Source organism: Megalobrama amblycephala, linkage group LG9 (genome assembly GCF_018812025.1).
Source record: "Megalobrama amblycephala isolate DHTTF-2021 linkage group LG9, ASM1881202v1, whole genome shotgun sequence".
Classification (NCBI taxonomy): Eukaryota; Metazoa; Chordata; class Actinopteri; order Cypriniformes; family Xenocyprididae; genus Megalobrama; species Megalobrama amblycephala.
The window spans coordinates 27,112,959-27,136,543 of NC_063052.1; the positions used below are offsets into that span (position 1 = coordinate 27,112,959).

Consider the following 23,585-nt stretch of genomic DNA (forward strand, 5'->3'; position numbering starts at 1 on the left):
CATCACAGAAAACTGCACATTTTTACTCTCTCAAAAAAACTCATTCTGTATGATTTATAAGCCTTGTGAAAAATGGGGACATGGGGTAATGTTCTCATAAATCACCCTCTCCTTGTAATACCTATGCCATTCATGTCATTATACACATTTGTGTCCTGATATGTCACAAAAACATGCACACTCACACACAAACACACACACGCACACACACACACACACACACACACAAATCCATCTTTCATTGATAATAAGGATATTTATTTTTACTTTGTTTCAAATGCTCAAAGCACTTTTCAACAACACACTATCACATAACACATCTCTGCCACTGTAATGAGTATATAATGTATATGTATGTACATTTTAGCTTTGGAAACATAAGAGTTGAACTCAAGCTAACTTGAACATTATATGTGCAATATATTTATATGTTAATATATGTTATATGTTAATGTTGAATCTCTATATTTTAACTTCTTTGCTGAGAAAATGAAGACCCAAAAGATTTAGAGCATCTGTAGTTGTTGACAAAGACAACTGTGTAATGGATGATGCATATTGATCAGAAATGTTCATTTACTTTGAAAATGTTGCAATATCACATTAGGACATTTATAATATACATAATACAACAGTTCATATCATTTTCCAAACATGTTTTGAAATATATCACATATATTAATAACAAAATAATAACTTTTTATGCTGTTTTTACAAAAACACAATCAATAAAAAAGGAAAAAGAAAAAAAAAACATTGAGGTTATATATTTATTAAAGTTCTGCACACCTCCTAATTATATTGCCTGTGATTTAACATTTTTGTGTATTTTTGGTATCGTTGTGCAATTAAGATAGAAACCTGAACCAGTATTTTCTAACTGAAAAGATACAGGACTCATTTCAAGGCTGTATGTTACTCCATTGAACTGCCTTAATAATGTGTTGCAGAATGTATTTGCAAAAGCTTGGTAGAATGAGTAGATGGTAATGTTTCAATGTTGAAAATCAAAATTGAGGTTGTGTGCTCCGCCCCTTTCATACTGCTTATCTGCAGCTGTACAGTCATTACAGCTGCAGTCATTGTTCTAGGTCTGAAAAATGGCACTTACACACTAAATCCATACTAACATAACACTTCTTCAGAGCAGTATGTGAGGCTAAGTGTATCCATTAATTCACTTTCAGGAGCAAGAAAAAAAAAAAAAAAAAATATTCTGTTCAGTTTATCAGAAACATCAAACGCATTCAAAATCCTTCAAGTTTCTGGGCCAATTTTGAATGAAATTTCAGAAAGTACTGATCCTTTGATAAATAAGTTGAATTCTTTTGGGGAGGAGGGTGTTCTCTAAAACACTGTATACATACTCTCAGCTCACACCCAAATGTTTTCCATCACAGATTATGCAGTGGTGTAGTATTTCAGAGTTAATGATATTATAATGTCTGCTGAGCAAGCTCAAAATATCAAATGAGTGGAAACTCACAACCTCTTCGCAGTGGAGGCAGTGTCTCTCGTTGTGCGCAAGAGTGGCTTTTACAGCCGCTATTATTTTCTGGTCCTGAGAAAACATGGAGGGCTCTGTCCCATCTTAGACCTGAGACCACATTATCAAAGTGCCCATTCAAACTGATCACACTGAAATGAATCTTTTGGCCAGGAGTCTTGTTTATCTTAGTGGACCTAAAGAATGCCTATTTCATATTCAGATTGTCTCTCATCATTAACAGACTTGCATTCTGTGGTACAGCATATTAGTCTATGACCCTCCCCTTCGGTATGTCACACATTCATGAAATGTGTTGAATACGTTTCTCTCCCCACTTGAGATTGAGTGGAGTTCACATGCTGAATTATCTGGTCATGGACACAGACTCATGCTTATCAACCAACTTCTATGTTTGGGGCTGTCAGTAAATATGCAGAAAAGCGATATACTTTTCTGAAACCAAGTCAGCGCATGATTAAAATGTTTAAAAATGCTCCAAACTGCCATATTTAAGCATTTTCCAAAAAGATGTGTTTTCAAATGTATCTGAATTAGTGTACATGTATCCAAGCACTCACAGACCTTAATCAACTCCCTGAGCTCAAGCTGGGGAAAACTCTTCCCTTAAAGTGTTTTCAGAAAACACTCGGGTCGATGCCCACTGCCTTGAGAGTGTGTGTCAATTAGGATTGCTTCACATCGACCACTTCGTGCCTGGCATGTGGGCCTTATGCGTGTCACGCTGACCCGCAGCTGCCTGGATGCTCTAGCCCAGTGGTTTTCAATCCTTTCAATAAATTTTACTATGGTTTATTATACATTATACAAGTTGTAAAGTAAAATCAGTTTATTCTTTCTATATACTTTAGACATGTAGAACATATCTGCGTTTGTGCATAAATATGTGTGCTGTAGTTGCGAATCTTATCCAAGATGTAGGCTAATCAATATTAGTCAGTCGTGTCTGACATAAAGGATCCACGATCCATTGACCACAAACCATTAAGTGAATGAATGGTAATAATCAGCAATAGGCTGTATACGCGTTCACACGAATAACTTTTTATTTGAATGCTTCAATATGCGTTGACACAAATTGCTTTACTTAAATGTTTCATTGATATAACATGACATTGAGTTGTTAGCAAAGGAATGCATAGTGACATCATAGCATAATGAACCTATGAATCGGCTTTTTGAACCGGTTCATTGAGCTGAACTGTCTGAAAAGAACTGGTTCGCGGAAATGAATCGGACTTTGCATCACTAAATCCTGGTCCTGGAGATCCACCACTCTGCACATGTATGCCTCTCTTATTGGAAACTGGGTGCTTATCATATCCCTCCTCGTTTCCTCGCTCCTCCGTCCTCTATCCTATGACCCGGAAACCGATCGAGCTCAGCCATCTTAAAGGATATCTCAATTCTCTAATTGCACCGCGAGGAGGTGAGGATCGAGGAGTGAGGAAGCTTCCTGAGGAGTCATGAGCAAGGATCCAGGTCATCCTTTGCGGAAGTCTTTCTCGTTGAGAAACGTGACGCATGCATAAATTCCCACCCCTTCATATCGGTCACAATAATTTAAATGTATGCTTTAATCTTCAGTTTAAATACCTTTACACTCACATATTTCATCTGTTTTATTAATATATTATATATATTTTTTTAAATAACCAGACTTTAACAACATATGGGTGATCCCTCGAGCGCAGCTATGAGCTTTAAAGTGATGCTAAAGGGAGCAAGATATAATTTTACTTGATTAAATTCCTCCATCCTCGAGGCTTTTCCTTGCGTCCTTCCCTCAACCTGAGGGGTGGAGCTAAGCGCAAGGAAAGGAAACAGGATGCACAAATAAGAACTGAGAAGCACCCACTCAGTTGAGTTCATGGCTCTCTCCTAACGAGCTGATAATCTTAATCAGTTATGTTAAATATTGGAAACATACAAAATGTGCAGATCGGTGGATCCCCAGGACCAGGATTGAAAACCTCTGCTCTAGCCCTGTGATCAACAGAGTGCTGTATTGTATTGTATTGTATTGTATTGTATTGTAGGGCAGATCACAATTGACCATATGCACAGTTACCTCCTAGCATTCGTTAAGCCAGCTTGGGCATTTCCGGAGAACTGTCATTCTGTACTCGCTGTACATCGACACAAAACCATCAGTGGTTGACTTTTTAATGTTGTATTTATATGTTAATGCAATTATCACACTTGCCTAATCTGATTGCAATAAAGACAAAGCTAATGGGAACGTTTGAAAAATGGACACACACACACTCTCTTTGTTTTCCCAGCACTTCAATTGGATGACCAAAAACATTATTTGTTCACCCTTCTGAGATTGTCCCCATTTGTAAAACTGAATGTTTCAAGATGTAGAAAATACATTTGATAGAAAACACTTTAATTTAAAAATGAAAAAGACATTAATTACCACTATAACCAGCAGATGGTGGCAGAGGAACAATTATTGGCTCATATTAGCCATTTTGTCAGTGTGAAATATGAAGTACTCACAAAATCTCATGAAAAACAATAACTTTTCTTGCGAATGAATTACACAGAAAGCGAGCACCGTGCTCTCCCTTCATAATCACTGAAGCTGTCAGTTCAGCTCAAGCTCAATGATTTTGGCACACTTGTGAAAACTCACATTTTATTCAATGAATCTAACTAAAGTCTAAACTAAATCTTTAATTTACAGTGTTGACGTTTTTTTTTTTTTTTTACACAAAAGTGTGAAAACTGATGGTCGGATTAAATTATGCTGAGGAGCACTGAGGGATGCGTCTTTTTTATGTTGTCTTACATTACTTTGAATAACTAAATTAATGCTAGGCCTGCCTATTTAAGTGACCTATATTCTGATTCTAAACTATTACAATATTGATGCTTTTAAAGCTGCCTCAGGACATTGAAGATACCGATACACCAACAAGTGACATTTCACCGGAAGTTTTCCAGCTGGCTTATATTATTGCAGAAGTTATTAAGAACGTTCTTTGCATATGGTCAATTGATGCGTCAAGCATGGGCTGGGTTGTCCTATGCAATGGCAGAGAGGCTTTTGGCCTGCAAATAGTGCTACTGATGCAAAGTTTCACTCTCCATGTAGTGGTCCATATAGTCATCTTCAGTTTTTGGTTTGATTGTTTGATGTTTCTAGATTTGATAGGAATATAAGTGTGATTGAAGTGGATGAAGCAGAAGTTCTCTATTCATATCTATTCAGATTTAAAAGTAGTGAATTATTGCCTGGATATTGTCAAACCCATATCTAAACAACAAGTCAAACCTTTAAACCTTTCCACTGCAAACTATTCTTTCTTTAATTTTAATAGTTTTTAACCACAACCAAACTGGTACTAGTTCACCTGCTAATTACTACAATGATAATAAATCTACTACTAACAACTAATTGAACCTCAAGACATTAACTCACATTTAAATTGATGAATTTAACTTTTAATGAGTTTAAATTTACAAACAAATTCAACAAATGAAGTTGAATGAACCTCAAAATAAACTATTGATATACTAAAAAGTACAAAAAAAAAATTCTGGTTGAAACATTAAAATTTAAACAAAAACTAGTGGTCAAAACTCTAGCAAATCTTGTAGGATATTGAACATTTTTATTACAATATGTGTGTGGATGTAAATAATTGGTTGTTGTTGTTTTTTTATACCTCACATGAACTCAATTTGAAATGTTGTTTGCAGTATGTTTCGGGTGACGGTGACAGGCGAAGGCCACAAGCTGAAAAGTACTGGTCTAACAATAAAGTTGTTCGATATCATACAAGTTTGGCTTGGAGTTTTGACCTCTTTATAAGCAAAGTAGGTTGGAACAACTTGGAACATGGAAAAGGTAAATTTATACAAAAACCGCCATAACAACAATAACGACATATTGCGAGAGTTGGTAGTCTTCATATTATTTGAACTGCAAATTCCTTTTATAAGCTGTAATGCGGTTATATATGAAGAACTTCAAGGTTCTTCCAGTCCCGGTTCTTTTAGAGCTTCTGGTTCAGCCTTTAAACACTTCTCACAGTCACTCTTTGCTGGTACAGTACAAGATGTGATGAAATGCATCATGTGTCTTTCCACCGCCTGCACCTCTGTCTGCTGCCAGGGTTTTTTCCTCTGTGTAATTTTACCTGAAAATGGTCAGAAAATATTAGGATAAAGAATAGTGTGTGCTGGAATTCCAAATACTGAAGTTCTGAATCCTATATCAGTAATTATGTCATCATCTATAGTGCAAGTAAATTATTAAAAGTGGATTTGATGTTTTGACAATTTTTTTTTTTTCTTTTTTTTTGACACACACTGCACAAGTATACAGAGGTTCCAGAGTTTGGCGCATACTAAGGACCATCCTGCCATCATATCTTTGCTTTTTTTAAAAAAAGCAGGCTTAATATTCATTAGGGATGCATCAATACCATTTTTTAAGGACTGAGTACAAGTACGAATTTGTTTTTTCTTTTTCTGGTACTCACCGATATCGATAGCTATACATTTATTAATTTCTCTCTCTCTTTATTTTTTTTGGAGATGTTGCAGTTTTCCAAGCACAACACAGTGAGACTAATGAAGGACAGCTTTGTTATTATTACTCCAATGAAAAAAAGTTATATTTTTTTATGTGCTTGTCATAAACTTAAAGAACAAAAATTTCAGTGTCCAATAACCTTCAAAGGGCATTATTATCAATATATATATATATATATATATATATAAATATACATAAACAAATGACAAAAAATACAACAAATACTATAGAGATACAAATTAAATAAACTTGTTTTTCAGATACAGTAGGTTTATTTACCATGTATACATTTATTTAACATCTTTTATTGTTTTATTAACATTAATGACAAATATTTAATTAGGCTATGGTCCCTTTAAGACCGAATCCATGGATACTGACACATATCCTGTTTTCACCCAAATGTTTACGTTGACTTAAGCCACAACCGACTGTATTTACATGAGATACTCCACACGATGGACATTTTGACAACTATGTGTGCATTTGACCATTCAGGCGCAAGGAGAACTGATCATGCACTGTCTGTGAGAACTGGGATCCGCCTATCCCGCCTTCACTAATCGATAACGAATGATTGAAAGCATACAGTTCGCAATGTGTGTGTTGTCATCATTAATTTTTAAGTATTTTCACACCTCTGAGGCTGACATTGTTTCTGCTGCTGCCGTCGGAGTCTCTGTGCACGGAAAATTCTGTCACGTCACATGAAGTATCGGTCTTTGGTTTCGGGGGTATTTTTACGAGTACAAGTACATGAGCTTGGTATCGGCCGATACTGGTACTGGTATCGGTATCTGTGCATCCCTAATATTCATTCTATTTTGGGTCCTGATTAGTAGACGACGAGCACATGAAGCTTTTTGCCGTGTTGCTTATATTTATCAAGCAGTAAAAATGCCCCTTCCCATGCTCAAAACAAGGCATCTGTGGATGAGAGCCCAAAACAAGGACTGCTGGAATGATAGAATACTGTCTAACACTTGATGGCTGCTCTGTCAAGTCTTCATCATCAGTTAGGAACCTGGGTGGGCTCTTTGATAGCAATCTTTCATTTGAAAGCCACATTTCTAGCATAAATGTAAAATGTAAAACCGCATTCTTCCATCTTAAAAACATATCTAAACTACGACATATGCTCTTAATGACAAATGCGGAAGTTAGTTAATGCATTCATAACCCAAGGCTAGATTATTTTAATGCTCTACTGGGTGGTTGCCCTGCACGCTTAATAAAACTCCAGCTGGTCCAAAACGGAGTTCTTACTAGAACCAGGAAGTATGACCATATTAGCCCGGTTCTGTCAACACTGCATTGGCTCCCTATTAAACATCACATACATTTTAATATCTTACTAATTTCTTACACAGCACTAAATGGTTTAGCACCCCAGTACTAGAACGAGCTCATAACGAATTATAGTCCTTCGCGTTTATTGCGATCTCAAAATTCTGGCCAGTTGATAATACCTAGAATATCAAAATCAACCGAAAGTGGTAGATCCTTCTCCTATTTGGCACCTAAACTTTGGAACAGTCTTCCTAGCATTCTTCAGGAAGCAGACACACTCTCAGTTTAAATCTAGACTAAAAATTCATCTCTTTAACCTGGCATACACAACACATTATCAATTTATATTTTTTTTTTACATCCATTAAAAGCACTGTTAAATCCTTTAGAAGACTGCATAAATTAGGTCACATGGAATCGGGAACACTTCTTATAACACCCAAAGTACTCGTTACATCATAAGAATGGCATCTATGCTAATATTAGTCTCTCTGTTTATCTCATGGTTTACCGTAGTCAGCTGGATCCGGGCCGTATCCAGATCAGATGGAGGACCTGCATCTAGACACGACCACAACGAAATGTCAGCTAGATTGTGTCAACTATCCCCTGTGAAGGCCTCATCAACACGACAGCCAGTGGCACAGGCCCTCAACAAAACTGTTTCCATTCCGAGTCCAAGTTTGGGTTCCTTGCCACTGTTGCCTCTGGCTTGCTTAGTTGGGGACACTTGATATTCAACAATGTTTTTGATATGCCTGCACTGACATCATTGTATGCAAACTGAACGGAACTGGACGATGACATCACTGTCTTCTCCAGAGCTGCTGTATAGATAAATGAACTAAATTAATAACTAAACATTTTTTTACAAAGGAATTAATTAGTACTGAATTTACTTAAGCTGGACAATGATACCATTTTCTTCTAGAGCTGCTGTGCAGCCAGAATTATTTTCCTGTTACCACTGTAAAGCTGCTTTGACACAATCTGCAGTGCTATATAAATAAAGATGACTTGACTTGTCATACTGTGTTGTCTTAAAAAAAGAAATTGTTAAATCCGAATCACTGTTGTGGGTTCACTTTTTATACATTCATTCATTTCCCAACATTTTTTATTAATTACATACCGTGGGTACGGAAAGTATTCAGACCCCCTTAAATTTTTCACTCTTTGTTATATTGCAGCCATTTGCTAAAATCATTTAAGTTCATTGTTTTTTCTCATTAACGTACACACAGCACCCCATACTGACAGAAAAACACAGAATTGTTGACATTTTTGCAGATTTATTAAAAAAGAAAAACTGAAATATCACATGGTCCTAAGTATTCAGACCCTTTGCTCAGTATTTAGTAGAAGCACCCTTTTGATCTAATACAGCCATGAGTCTTTTTGGAAAAGATGCAACAAGTTTTTCACACCTGGATTTGGGGATCCTCTGCCATTCCTCCTTGCAGATCCTCTCCAGTTCTGTCAGGGTGGATGGTAAACGTTGGTGGACAGCCAGTTTTACGTCTCTCCAGAGATGCTCAACTGGGTTTAAGTCAGGGCTCTGACTGGGCCATTGAAGAACAGTGACGGAGTTGTTGTGAAGCCACTCCTTCGTTATTTTAGCTGTGTGCTTAGGGTCATTGTCTTGTTGGAAGATAAACCTTCGGCCCATTCTGAGGTCCTGAGCACTCTGGAGAAGGTTTTCGTCCAGGATAACCCTGTACTTGGACGCATTCATCTTTCCCTCGATTGCAACCAGTCGTCCTGTCCCTGCAGCTGAAAAACACCCCCACAGCATGATGCTGCCACCACCATGCTTCACTGTTGGAACTGTATTAGACAAGTGATGAGCAGTGCCTGGTTTTCTCCACACATACCGCTTAGAATTAAGGCCAAAAAGTTCTATCTTGGTCTTATCAGACCAGAGAATCTTATTTAGTCTTCAGGTGTTTTTTTTTTAGCAAACTCCATGCGGGCTTTCATGTGTCTTGCACTGAGGAGAGGCTTCCGTCGGGCCACTCTGCCATAAAGCCCCGACTGGTGGAGGGCTGCAGTGATAGTTGACTTTCTACAACTTTCTCCCATCTCCCGACTGCATCTCTGGAGCTCAGCCACCGTGATCTTTGGGTTCTTCTTTACCTCTCTCACCAAGGCTCTTCTCCCCCGATTGCTCAGTTTGGCTGGGCGGCCAGCTCTAGGAAGGGTTCTGGTCAACCCAAACGTCTTCCATTTAAGGATTATGGAGACCACTGTGCTCTTAGGAACCTTAAGTGCAGCAGAAATTTTTTTGTAACCTTGGCCAGATCTGTGCCTTGCCACAATTCTGTCTCTGAGATCTTCAGGTGATTTGTCTCTGAGCTCTCCTCATGATTCTCATTTGCTCTGACATGCACTGTGAGCTGTAAGGTCTTATATAGACAGGTGTGTGGCTTTACTAATCAAGTCCAATCAGTATATTCAAACACAGCTGGACTCAAATGAAGGTGTAGAACCAACTCAAGGATGATCAGAAGAAATGGACAACACCTGAGTTAAATATATGAGTGTCACAGCAAAGGGTCTGAATACTTAGGACCATGTGATATTTCAGTTTTTCTTTTTTAATAAATCTGCAAAAATGTCAACAATTCTGTGTTTTTCTGTCAATATGGGGTGCTGTGTGTACATTAATGAGGAACAAAAATGAACTTAAATGATTTTAGCAAATGGCTGCAATATAACAAAGAGTGAAAAATTTAAGGGGGTCTGAATACTTTCCGTACCCACTGTATATCCATCTTAGTTAAGACATTAACTCAGATATTTTGTTGTAAATTTAAAAGTAATCCGTTACTTGTTACTTGAAAAAGTAATTTGATTACGTTACTTGCTTTACCCCCGACACTAACCATAAATAACAGGTTGCGGATACAATACAAATGAATGGAGACAGCCATAACCAGCTACAGTTGATAAATAACTCTCTAATAAAATAACAATTTTAAAATAGCTCAGCATAACAAAAAAAAACTATGAAAAGAGCAAACTATATTTTGACAGTGATACAAACCATGAACAGTAGATGAACATTGTCCTTCCTGTATGCTCTTGTCTTCCTCATCACAGTTCAGAACTTTTTCTGTGGAAGTTAAACAAAGTACAGCTTAACAATGTGATTAAGCAAAAAGGAGTAGATGGTAAACACAGAAAAACTAACAAAAATGTAAAATAAAATAACACACCATCAGGATTGATCCCAATTTCATCCCAGTTCTTGCCATGGAACTCAGCTAATCTTCCTTGCTCAAGAGCCATTAGAACTTTGCTGATCTTGGCAAGTTGCAGGGTCTTCTCAGGGAGTCGATAGAACTCACCATGGATTATTATGTAATGTCCAAGAAAGTTGGCAAGTTGGTCCATCTCTGTGTCTGTCATATTCAGCACTGTTGAAAGGGTCGCGGCATGCTTTTGCAGTCTGGTAGATGTCAGTGACTTGGGAAACTTTGCACCACAAGCCTTTGCAAAGCCACGGAGGCAGTCTGACCGTTCGAAATACGTCATGGCTTCTGGTCTTGCAAACAAATAACCATTGTCTTTAAGAACCCCACACGCCTCTCTCTGCTGAACAAGCAGTTCTAAGGCACACAACATTTTTGGAGTCAGAAGAATTGGAACCGGCCAGCCATGGGTTCCCCTGGTGACAATCATTGAGAAGTGTCTGCAGAGTATTTTTTCCACTTCAGAGAGTGCCCAACCCACATCCACATTTGGATCAAAAGTGTCTCTTGATAAAAATGCAGACAAAGGCATGCTCGCTACCTCTCCTTCCCTGCGCCGGTTAAAGAGAATCACCTGGGCTAGACACACCTTCACCAGCTCCATCCAGGCTTTAGTAGAGGGACTTTCAGAGAGTAATTTGTACCACTTATCTTGTACTTGACTGAGATGTGTATGCATTTTTTGAACATCTTCAGTAAAGAGAATAAGAGTGGGTACATTACTCTTTGCGTCCCTCATGTTCCTCAATGCTGTAGCCGAGATCAGCTCGTTCCACTTCTCCTCATGGATGTCTTGAAACTCACTGGCATTCTTCACAAGTTCTTTGTTGTTTGAGAGTAAACCCTGAGCTTTTAAGACTTTGTTTATTTTAACCAGAGAATTTCCAAGCTTGTTGGCAAGTGTTGGAAGCAAGAACTTGTCGGTTTCAATGTTATACCCACATGTATGCTTGACAGCTTTGACAATCTCCATGTACTTCTTTGGATTTACACAATCTTTCATTGTTTTTAGGGAGGTAACCTTCCTAGCATTGTAAAGCAGCCTTCCCAACTGTCGGATCTTCTCTCGCACATACTGTTTATTCTTGGCTGATATCCCGCCTTTGTTTAACAAGTGCTGCCCAAAATCAATAATTACTTTGTCGTTTTTTATAATTTCTGTGATTGGGTCAAGATTCATGGTAGTGATTACTCCCCACAGTTGTTTAGATATGTTTGAAGGCACAGGCCCTGTGTATCTACACAAAGCCTGAACACGGTATTTTCCTGGTTTGGGGGTGAATGATTGAGGTTTAAGTCTACAAGAGCGCAGATGTCGCCACAGGAGCTTTCTTATAAAAAGCCCTTGACAGTATACACAGTGCATGAAATCCTCTACTTGCGCTTCTTTAGGTGGCCGTTTCAATGGCACTAGTTCCCCCTTTCCTGATTTCAAAACAGCAGCATTGTGAGCATAGTTTCCTCTGTTGCGAATATAATCTAGCAGTTTTCTTCTCTCCTTGGATCCCTTTGGAAAGCTTAGAGCTTTAGCCACATCAGGTTTTTTTTCATGCAAACCTTCTAGATGCCTTGCCATCTTAGCGTAAGGCTTACGGCAATACAAGCAGTAATGCCTCTTGTCGTACACTCTACTGCCACCTATTTTATGGTATGCACTAACAACTACACCGTCTTTTGTGTCTTGACTGGAGCAGGGTTCTTCTGCTGTTCCAGATGCTTCAGATGTAAGGCTATGCCTATCAAAGGTCATTTTGTCTGACGTTGTCTCACAGACAGGGGAACTCGTTGAGCCAGACTCATCAACATTCATTTCGTCAAGAAGCTGAAGTTTTGCCTGGTCTGATATAAGGTTATCATCACTGTCACTTTCAGAAAAGATATCTGAAATGTAAGAATCTGAACTCTCTGATATAGAATCGTAGAGTTCATCGGAATCTTGAAGATCCATGTCTTTCATCTAAAATCAAACAAACAAACAAACAAACAAACAAACAAACATCATCAAACTAAAGGAGATGCAAATTTGATGGTTCACTTATGAATATAATTCACTGATAATGAGAATAAATGCTGTTTGCAGCCCTAAGCATAATCAAGCAAAATGGCATTTTTGAGTTTCTTGTTCCAGTCCATCTCAGTCTTGGTACAAAAATCTTATTTTCATTTCTGAACTGTCACAATCTGTAAACAAATATTTCATCCAATTTTTTACAGTTTTTCCTCTGAAATTAGAGCTGCACGATTAATCATTAAAAGATCGCAATCTCGATTGAAACACCAAAATGATCTTATTCCTAAATAACAACGATTCAGCTATGGCTATTAAACATTTGACTAGAGCTGCATGATTCTGGATAAATTAAGAATCAAAATTTTTTGTTTAAAATAGAGATAATGATTCTCTCATGATTCTAAATCAGGGGTGTCCAAGCTCGGTCCTGGACTCAGTTAGTTTAGCTCCAACTTGCCTCAACATACCTGTATGGAAGTTTCTAATATGCCTAATTAGACCTTGTTTATCTGATCAGGTGTGTTTAATTGGGGTTGGAGCTAAACTCTGCAGGACAGTGGCCCTCCAGGACCAAGTTTGGACACCCCTTTTCTAAATAGACAACTAACCAAAATACATTTTGCTTCTGACAACATGCTAATTGCTGCAGTCTATTTAAAAATATTTTATTTAATTTATTTGTTTTTTTTAAATCCGTTTGAATGAATGATTCAATGACATTGTTACACCAGTAGGTGGCGACAAGTGACTGTTAAAAATGTATTTGTCATTGAATCATTCACTGAAGAGTTTTGTTCAAAAACACTGATTCATCCAGTAATAAAGCAATTGAAATCTTTGAGCGAGTCATTGAATCATTCATTCAAATCAATCTGTTAAAAATAATAATTCAATTGAATGAAATTTGTTTTAATTAGTCTGCAGCAATTAACATTTTGACAAAACCTCTAGTAAATTACATAATTTTGTTTACTTGTCTATTCATAAATCATTAGGGACCATTTACACGACACCAATATCTAAAACGAACTTTTTATGCATTTTGGGTGGATTTCAGAGTGCAAATTAAAAAAAAAAAAACGATACCATTATCGTCTCTGTGTAAACTACAAAAATGCAAATTTGTGAAAACGGTGACGTTAGACGCATGCGTGCTACTTGTTCAGTCTATGTTCACGTAGTGTTTCTTTACAAAGTGACATCGCCATCTACTGGCCTGGCAGCAGAATAGAGCATTTTTAGTCATTTCCATGGATCCGTGGAATGGGGACTGTTTTGACAACGTTGTCATCTGTATGAGAAAAATGAAAAAGGAAAAACTCTTCTGTTATTAGTACATCATTGTCATGTAACCGTACCCTTAATATTGATCTATTTTGGGTCCTGATTTAGTAGACGAGCACATGAAGCAATTTTTGCTGTGCTACTTATATTTATCAAGCAGTAAAAATGGCCGTTCTTGCACCCAAAACAAGTAGTCTGTGGATGAGAGTCCGGAGCTGGGTCGGCATTGTCCCTCAGCACTTCACAGATGATGAGTGGAATGAGAATTTTAGAATGACACGACAGTCATTTATTATACAATATTCAACAACAACAGCAGCTTTTTCTGTGCATCATGCAGCATTTCTATGCCACTGTAAATGCCAGAACTTTCCAGTTTCGGTTTCAATCCGATCAAATGTTTACAGGTACTATTGAATGGATTAGAAAAGATTTAAACCACCCCTTACAATCTGAATTAAATTTAAATTTTTAATTTCGAAACCCACCTTAAAAAATATCTTTTTGTTTCTTGTTTCTCTGACCTCTTACTGTATGATGTTATGTGTTATGTATTATGTATTTTATGTTTTCATATTGTTTTTCTGTCTGCTGTCATATTTATGTTTCAAATTTGTAAAGCAACCTTGAGTTCGCAGAAAGGCGCTATATAAAATAAACGTATTATTATTTATCTGGCCAATTAATTTCGACTTTTTATTCCCACAGTGCTACTAGTCCGATTATAAATGTATTATTAGGGCCCATGTAAACTCTGTGAGAAGTTGTAAAGCCCAAAGTATAGTTCACTTTTTACGCATACGCGAGGGTTAGTGTACAGATTTTGACCGTTCAAGTGCAAAAAGACACGAAAGAGAGCTCAGGGATTGACACACTTATTGTGGAACTATTATAGTTTTTGTTTAAAATTTTGATTAGATTTGATTTTTAGTTTTTCTGCTTTCATTGTAATTTAAGTTAAAAGTTTTAATAATTTGTGTTTGTTTTTGCTTTTAAATGTCTATATAGCTATTTTATATAGTTATTTTAGTACATTTTAGGTTAAGCTAAAGCTTGGAAACTAAAATAATAATAATTTATTTTATTTTATTTCAGTTAACGTTTATTTCAAGTAATGAAGATTTGTTATGGTTTTAGGTTTTGTTAACTAAAATAACCCTTATACTTGTAAAATATATAGAATGTGTCAAATATTGTTCTAAGTCTTTCCGTCCTGTGACAAGATACAGTAGTTTACAATGAATTAAATAGAAATTAAATTAAACAGTTTATTGTGTAAACAAAATAACAATAATGACCAGGAAAAAATAATAATTATAAACCATCCCGCATACACCATGACTCTTATTCTGAAACACTGTAGCAGGCTGCTCACTTAAGTTCAGATGAGGTAGATAAAATATGCATTTTTACAACCATCTAAAACATATTACCATATAAACATTGTGTAGTAAACATTGTCATAATTCATCGCTTATAAGCAATCGTTTGGCATAAATGTGCACTATTCATTGATCGCTTTTTCCTGCGTTACACTTCAAATGTCCACGTCTCCCACACAGGACAGCAGTCCTGACTGGATATCTTCCCAAATCGTTCCTCTCTATCATTTTCGTCTCATTTTTATTCGTTGATGTAAATGAAAGTAGATTTTAGTAATAGTTTTAGTGATTCAAAACACAATTTTATGTAATCATCGTCTCATTTTCTTCCGTGAAAATATGTAAACAAAATTAACACTGGCCTATACCCAGGGCTTAAGTGTCCAGAATACAGGAACAATAGGCTAAATCAAAGTTCCTTTAGTCATTTCACTCGGCGGCCATCTTTGGAACGCCTCTCGAGCATCCAAGTGCAGCTCCTATCTCTTTGAATGGGGAAACATCAAATTCTTCAAAGCTGTTTGCCAAGCTTTCGATTAAATTACATATTTGAAATCACCAATGAAATCTGACAAGAACTGTCTCATAAATTTTGTTACTAAACGCTCAAATTATGACAAAAAACGACATTTTTCAGGCTGGATCAACCTAATGCGCATGCACAGTCCTAAATGCGCGTCTCTTGTTCCTCATTTCGGTGGCGAGCATCTGACTGTTTCTATAGAAACCGGAGCTTCTAAGGGCCGCTGCAGTGACGCGATAACTTTATCAGTCGGCGATTGGCTCTTACAAACCCGATTCCAAAAAAGTTGGGACACTGTACAAATTGTGAATAAAAACAGAATGCAATGATGTGGAAGTTTAAAATTTCAATATTTTATTCAGAATACAACATAGATGACATATCAAATGTTTAAACTGAGAAAATGTATCATTTTAAGGGAAAAATAAGTTGATTTTAAATTTCATGGCATCAACACATCTCAAAAAAGTTGGGACAAGGCCATGTTTACCACTGTGTGGCATCCCCTCTTCTTTTTATAACAGTCTGCAAACGTCTGGGGACTGAGGAGACAAGTTGCTCAAGTTTAGGAATAGGAATGTTGTCCCATTTTTGTCTAAAACAGGCTTCTAGTTGTTCAGCTGTCTTAGGTCTTCTTTGTCGCATCTTCCTCTTTATGATGCGCCAAATGTTTTCTATGGGTGAAAGATCTGGACTGCAGGCTGGCCTTTTCAGTACCCAGATCCTTCTTCTATGCAGCCATGATGTTGTAATTGATGCAGAGTCAGGGATGGACAACTGTCCTGGAGGGCCAGTGTCCTGCAGAGTTTATCTCCATCCCTGAAAAAACTCACTTGCCTATAACTTTCTACTAATCCTAAAGCCTTGGTTAGCTGGTTCATGTGTTTGATTAGGGTGGAGCAAACTCTGTGGACACTGGCCCTCCAGGACCGGAGTGTCCATCCCTGATATGTGGTCTGGCATTGTCTTTGGAAAATGCAAGGTCTTCCCTGAAAGAGACGACGTCTGGATGGGATCATATGTTGTTCTAGAACTTGGATATACCTTTCAGCATTGATGGTGCCTTTCCAGATGTGTAAGCTGCCCATGCCACACGCACTCATGCAACCCCATACCATCAGAGATGCAGGCTTCTGAACTGAGCGCTGATAACAACTTTGGTTGTCCTTGTCCTCTTTAGTCCAGATGACATGGCGTCCCAGTTTTCCAAAAAGAACTTCAAATTTTGATTCATCTGACCACAGAACAGTTTTCCACTTTGCCACAGTCCATTTTAAATTAGCCTTGGCCCAGAGAAAACGCCTGCGCTTCTGGATCATGTTTAGATATGGCTTATTTTTGACCTATAGAGTTTTAGCCGGCAACGGCGAATGGCACGGTGGATTGTGTTCACCGACAATGTTTTCTGGAAGTATTCCTGAGCCCATGTTGTGATTTCCATTACAGTAGCATTCCTGTATGTGATGCAGTGCCGTCTAAGGGCCTGAAAATCATGGGCATCCAGTATGGTTTTCCGGCCTTGACCCTTACGCACAGAGATTGTTCCAGATTCTCTGAATCTTTGCATGATATTATGCACTGTAGATGATGATAACTTCAAACTCTTTGCAATTTTTTTCTGAGAAACTCCTTTCTGATATTGCTCACTATTTTTCGCTGCAGCATTGGGGGAATTGGTGATCCTCTGCCCATCTTGACTTCTGAGAGACACTGCCACTCTGAGAGGCTCTTTTTATACCCAATCATGTTGCCAATTGACCTAATAAGTTGAAAATTGGTCCTCCAGCTGTTCCTTATATGTATATTTAACTTTTCCGGCCTCTTATTGCTACCTGTCCCAACTTTTTTGGTATGTGTAGCTCTCATGAAATCCAAAATGAGCCAATATTTGGCATGACATTTCAAAATGTCTCACTTTCAACATTTGATATGTTATCTATATTCTAATGTGAATAAAATACAGGTTTATGAGATTTGTAAATTATTATTACATTCCTTTTTTATTCACCTATTTGTACAGTGTCCCAACTTTTTTGGAATCGGGTTTGTATTTAGAAGGCGGGACTTACTCCGCCATACTGCACGTTGCACTTTCCCCCATTCATAATAATACAAGTGATGTGTCTTGTGTTATTCTATAGTCTTTGGCTAAACACACAGTTACTTCCTGGTTGTCGTTAAGCCAGCTCGGGCATTTCCGGTGAACTGTTAGCTGTTCATTCTGTACTCGCTGTACAATTGACACAAAACCATCAGTGGTTGACTTTTTAATGTTGTATGTATTCATATATTAATGCAGTTAACACATTTACCTAATTTGCCAATAAACCAGTTTTATTGATTGCAATAAAGACGAAGCTATTGGGACCATTTAAAAAATGCCGTGTCTGTAATTAGACACGCACACGCATTTTTTTCCTCAGCACTTCAAATGTTATTTTTTACTGTGATGACCACAAACATTATTTGTTCATCCTTCTGAGATTGTCACCATTGTAAAACCGAACGTTTAAAAATGTAGGAAATTCATAGTCTGGCTATCACCAGACCAAGCTCAATTTAAAATTGAACATTGGTCTGGGGAGTTTGCTATGTATTTCCTACTGCACAAGAGGCGTGATCAACAAGCATTAGTCACGCAATTGGATAGTCCTTCAACCAATCAGATCAACGTTCCGGGTGACGTACTTTGCAGAGCGATGCGAAAAATCCACACAGGTTTACCGTGTCTCAATCAGCATCGAGCGATTTTTGCAGGTTGTGCAAAAAAACATGAAAGTGATCGGTATTTACACCCACTCGAGCAATTTGTTTGCTAACTAAAGAAGTCATTCAGCATTGTCGAGAGTTTAAAAGGCGACTCTGATACTGTTCTGGTTCAGTGTAAATGAACGCGGAATATAGCCGCCCTAAACTACGTCATTGTCATGACAACCAAAAAGAATTCCAGTCAGCTCAGGCGGCGCGAGATTCAAGAAGCAGGGAGATGAAACATATAGAGCAAATAATAAAAATATTGTCTACCATCAAGGGGCATTGAAGTAAAAGAGTCCTGTACTCACATCGTGAAGCAAACCACCAAAATAACAGCAGAGAATCATTGTGTGTCATTAATCGCTATTTGTAATCTTCCTATGAAGAGACTGCTACATTTCTCTCAGATAAGGTAAATGCTTAACACAATCGGCGTCACTTTGATTGTGCATTGTTATTTTGGAGTGACAGTCGTGCGAGAGACAGGTAGATCAGATAGAGTTTGAAAGCTGCTTGCCGTCACTTCTCTATCGTCATCGTGTTATACCCACCAATAGCAGGCAAGGTGGATAAGCCCGTCTGTGATTGGTTCCCGCAAAAGTGTAACAGCGCAGCAGAAGTGAATGCACGGGTTTCCAGACTGAGTTGCCGAGCGAAATCAAATCGCCGGCAGATCAGGCTGGGTTTACCCAGACTAGGAAATTCAACATTTGACAGAAAACACTTATTTAAAAATAAAAAAGACAATAATTACCACTTTAACCAGCAGGTGGCGGCAGAGTAGCATTTATTTGCGCATATATCAGCCATTTCCTCTAATCGTTTTTCACTTTGTTTCTGACTAAATATTAAACATTATAAATTAACTAGGTTTAAAAATACATTTTGTCAATGTGAGTATGAAATACTCAAAAAAATCTCAAGAAAAACAATAACTTTTCTTGTGAATGAATGACACAGAAAGCGAGCACCACACTTTTATAATCACAGCAGCTGTCAGTCAGTGCAGCACAAGATCAATGATTTCAGCACACTTGTAAAAACACATTTTATTAATATAACTAAATTGCACAATAAATATTTAATTTCTGATGCTTTTGTCCCACATAAAAGTGTGAAAACTGATGGTCGAATTGAATTTAGTCGAGGAGGAACATTGAGATACGTCTTTATTTATTTATTTGTTATGCTGTCTTACATTTGAATAACTAAATTAATGCTATGCCTGACTATTTAAGTGACTATATTCTGATTATAAACTAAGTATTACACTATTGATGCTCAACACACCAGCAAATGAGATCTCACCAGAAGTTTTCGAGCTGGCTTATATTAATGCGAAAGAAAAAAAAAAAAAAAGGTTAAAATCAGCCCTAAATATTCCACAAGCGCTAACCTCCTGGATACATAACATTAACATAGGTGTACTAATTTACACTACATTACCAATTATCTATCTACCAATTAACTACATCATCAAAATAAACTAAACAGTAAAATAAAAAATAAAAAACATGACAAAGAGAGACTAGAATTAATCTTCAGTGATGAACATGAATGTACCTGGTGAGGAGAGTTGTTTGGACCAGTAGCATCATCCATCTGTTAAAAAATAAATAAATAAATAAAAATATATATATATATATATATATATATATATATATATATATATATATATATATATATATATATATATATTATGACAGAATTCAAAATTATTTTTATTAGGCTGTCTATTCCAAATAAACGGTATGATTTTATTATTATTATTATTATCAATATCATTATTATTATTTTTTTTTACTGGATGCCTGGTTTGGCACAATGTACCTTTTTTTATTGCGCACATCCATCTGAGCCTTAAAATTGAAGGACTTGCTGAAATCACTAGCATTTAGGCTAAATTACAAATATGAAATCCTCCTAGACAGTCTCATTTATCAACGCGCGGTTCGACCTTCGCCTCCTATGAAGGATGCTGCCTTCGAATTGGGGACGCACACACACACACACACACACTTAACGCAAAAACATAAGGAAAAAAAGAAACATTTGTGAAATATAAAAACAGGAATGCAAACTTGGATTAGAAAAGAGGACACGGCAGGACAGACACAAAAATCATAGATATGGATTCCCAAATTTGGTTAAAACACGAGACAAAGATTGCATGACAGCACTACAAAAACACAACAAAGTGAAAGAGTGTCTTTCTGTCTATTCGTTTCTATCAGTCTATTCGTTGTCTTATTACTTTGTTCTTTATGATGAGGGGTAATTTAACTGTAACCTCGGACAAGATGATAAATAAAGATTTAACAAACGGGTTGTTGTCTTACTTCCAAGCCCCGGTGAATAATTCACAAGTTTCACCCCTCAATTTAATAAAGTTTAATAAAGCAGTCTTCTCTCTGCCCCCTAAAACACATGGAAACGCCACAGCATAGTTTATAGTTCTGCCCCACACCACCGAACAAATGCAGCCGAGCAAATGCAGTGGCTCAGCTAACAACCACATTTTTAGTTTTTAAAAAAGCCCCTTGGTTTTATTTTTAACATTTGTATCGCTAGCTATTTGACTAGGTTAAAACACAATACTTACATATAAAGGTGTAATTAGTGATGGGCGCTATCGAAACACTCGTGAAGCTTCGAAACCTGCGAATCGTTTGTTTTGAACCAGTGATTCGGAGCGCGTATCACGTGATTACAGTAAACGAGGCTTCGTTGCGTCATAACTGTTTCAAAATTTCAGTGGTTCGCCGCTAGGGGTCGATGATCTCTTTGGCTTTGAACCGCTTTGAACCCATGAACCAGTGTCTTTTACTTTTTTTACCTGATCTCAGATTTAAACAATCAAACAACAAACAAAAAAAGTAAACTTTTGATGACACATTTGCATAATAAAAGGTAAAAGTAGACTCTCATTGGCCTGATTAAACAAGATCTCCATAAAACAAACAAAAACAAGCCCTATAATTTAATAAATATTATAAAGACACTTCATATATAATGGTATTAGATGATTTGTTGATTGCATTTAAATACACTTTCAATAAAACATTTGCAACAGGTTTGTGAAAGATGTTTTTATTCATGGTTTTGCTTAGTTTTCTTTGCATTTACACTGTTCTGACCAGCGTGTGGCGTTTCGAACGCTTCGAACCAGTGAATCATTTTGAAGCAATTGATTCAATTCGAAAAGATTTGTTTCTCCCATGACTAGACTGGGCGGAGTAAACACGGATATTTATGAGTTTCCTGTTCTGTGTTAAAGCCAGCGCCACTGAAAATATCACACTGTCAGCGTAGAAAGAAGTTAAACTTGTAATATAATTGTTCATCAGTATACAACGATTTATATAATGTGTTTTGTTTTATGATTGATATAATGATTTACAGTCATTGATTTGCCAGAGGTGTCTGATAGACTAAACTCCAAGTAATGAGCCAACAGTATTTTTATTATAGCCTTTGCTTGTTTTATCTTCAGTCTTTATGTGTCGTTTGATAACTTCTTTGCCAAAATCTGCTGTGGCATAATAAAGTATGATAGACTGTGACATTCCTTAGCCTATTAATTGCTTTTTTCCAGTTGGTAAATCGTTCCAAACAGCTTTTAATCATGTTGGTTAAGCTGTGAAATCATCAACCCTGTAGTACTTTCACAATGAATTTTAGTTCATTTCTACAAAATGAAATTTGTGTACATTAATACACTTATAATGTTGTTACATTATTTGTTAATTGCACCTAATACACTTTCAGTAAAACATTTGCAACTGGTTTGTGCAAATGGTTATTCAAAGTGGATATTCAAAAATGTGAATTTGAAGGCATGGCATGTAATTAGCAAAAATAATTTGTGATTTAAACACATAGGCCTATAGACACAAACAGTCTACATATGGTCTTGGCATCCTGTTCTTGGCAAATGAAAATAGTTTCTGCTCATTATTTTTGCTAATTACAATTGTAAACCAATTGCACAAACCAGTTGCAAACATTTGATTGAAAGTGCATTACACGCAATCTACACAAAGAAGGGCTTTCTCTATCCAGCCTTTTTTTCCTTGTCTCAAGAAATACACACAAAACCACTAAAACGGACTCAAAACGATGTAGTATACATGCCAGATCAGTATGTGGCGCTGTAATTCTGCCACAGAAATACACTAAAAATGGAGAATAAAACTTGGAGCATGAGCATAAACCTTGCGCTCTGTATACAAACTTTAGTAAAGCTTAGAAATAAAGCATTATTTTAGTAAAGGCTCAGTAGCTTCTGCGGCACGAACACAAGCATGTAGTCCGCTATTGTGGTTGTTGTTGCTGATACGTGATGAAGCGGTGTCTGACTGTCGAGGCGTGGGGTGATGACATCATCATTTCGCATCGTTTCTCCCCTCAAAATGTCAGAGGTAGTACTTTTCAGGAACTTTCGGGAATGGGACTTGGGCGCTGAACATGCTGATTGGTTGAGTTCACGCAGCATTTTATTTCAACCACCATTCAAGTCTGTTGAGGTGCGAGAAGTAAGAGTTGTTTGCTATTCGAATTGTCAATGGAGTTTAAAAATACAACCGATGGAGCGACGACGAGCTTCAGGGTTTATTAAGCTTAAATGCAGAGGACGAAATCCAGCAGGAACTGGAAAGTCGCTCGCAGTCCTGCGTCACCGGACTTATCGGACAAATTGTTCCTGGAAATTTTGGTGGAAACAAGGCTTTACATTTAATAATTTAGCAGACACTTTTATCCAAAGCTACTTACAAATGAGGAGAACAACGGAAGCAATAGAAGTTTGACAGTACATACTGGAAGCCCTACTAAGAGAGCATTACAAAAGTCTAGTCTGGATAGAACAAGAGCTTGGACAAGGAGTTGTGTAGCAAGCTCTGATAGGAAGGGCCTGATCCTCCTAATGTTGTAGATGGCAAATCTGCTGGACTGGGCAGTTCTAGCAATGTGGTCTGTGAAGTTTGGCTGGAGATGGAGAAGAGAAGTGGTCCAAGCACTGAGCCCTGA

At 37.2% G+C, this 23,585-nt stretch overlaps 1 protein-coding gene across 1 annotated transcript; it reads right to left on the reverse strand.

The window, feature by feature from the left end:
• Positions 1-5,491: 5,491 nt before the first annotated feature.
• Positions 5,492-21,231, reverse strand: LOC125276239. The gene is made up of 5 exons (XM_048203744.1): positions 21,160-21,231; positions 20,121-20,159; positions 10,568-12,560; positions 10,396-10,464; positions 5,492-5,661 (listed from the first exon to the last, which is right to left on the reverse strand). The coding sequence occupies exons 2-5, from the start codon at positions 20,157-20,159 to the stop codon at positions 5,492-5,494; spliced, it is 2,271 nt and encodes a 756-aa protein (XP_048059701.1). The 5' UTR covers positions 21,160-21,231.
• Positions 21,232-23,585: the final 2,354 nt, after the last annotated feature.

What these genes read in the sequence shown, in the direction of transcription:
- LOC125276239 (XM_048203744.1), bottom strand. Translation starts at nt 20,159, where the DNA reads ATGGATGATGCTACTGGTCCAAACAACTCTCCTCACCAG. An exon ending in CAAACAACTCTCCTCACCAG is followed by an intron (nt 12,561 to 20,120) that starts GTACATTCATGT and finishes GTTTGATTTTAG; the next exon opens with ATGAAAGACATGGATCTTCA. An exon ending in ATGTTCATCTACTGTTCATG is followed by an intron (nt 5,662 to 10,395) that starts GTTTGTATCACT and finishes GACCATTTTCAG; the next exon opens with GTAAAATTACACAGAGGAAA.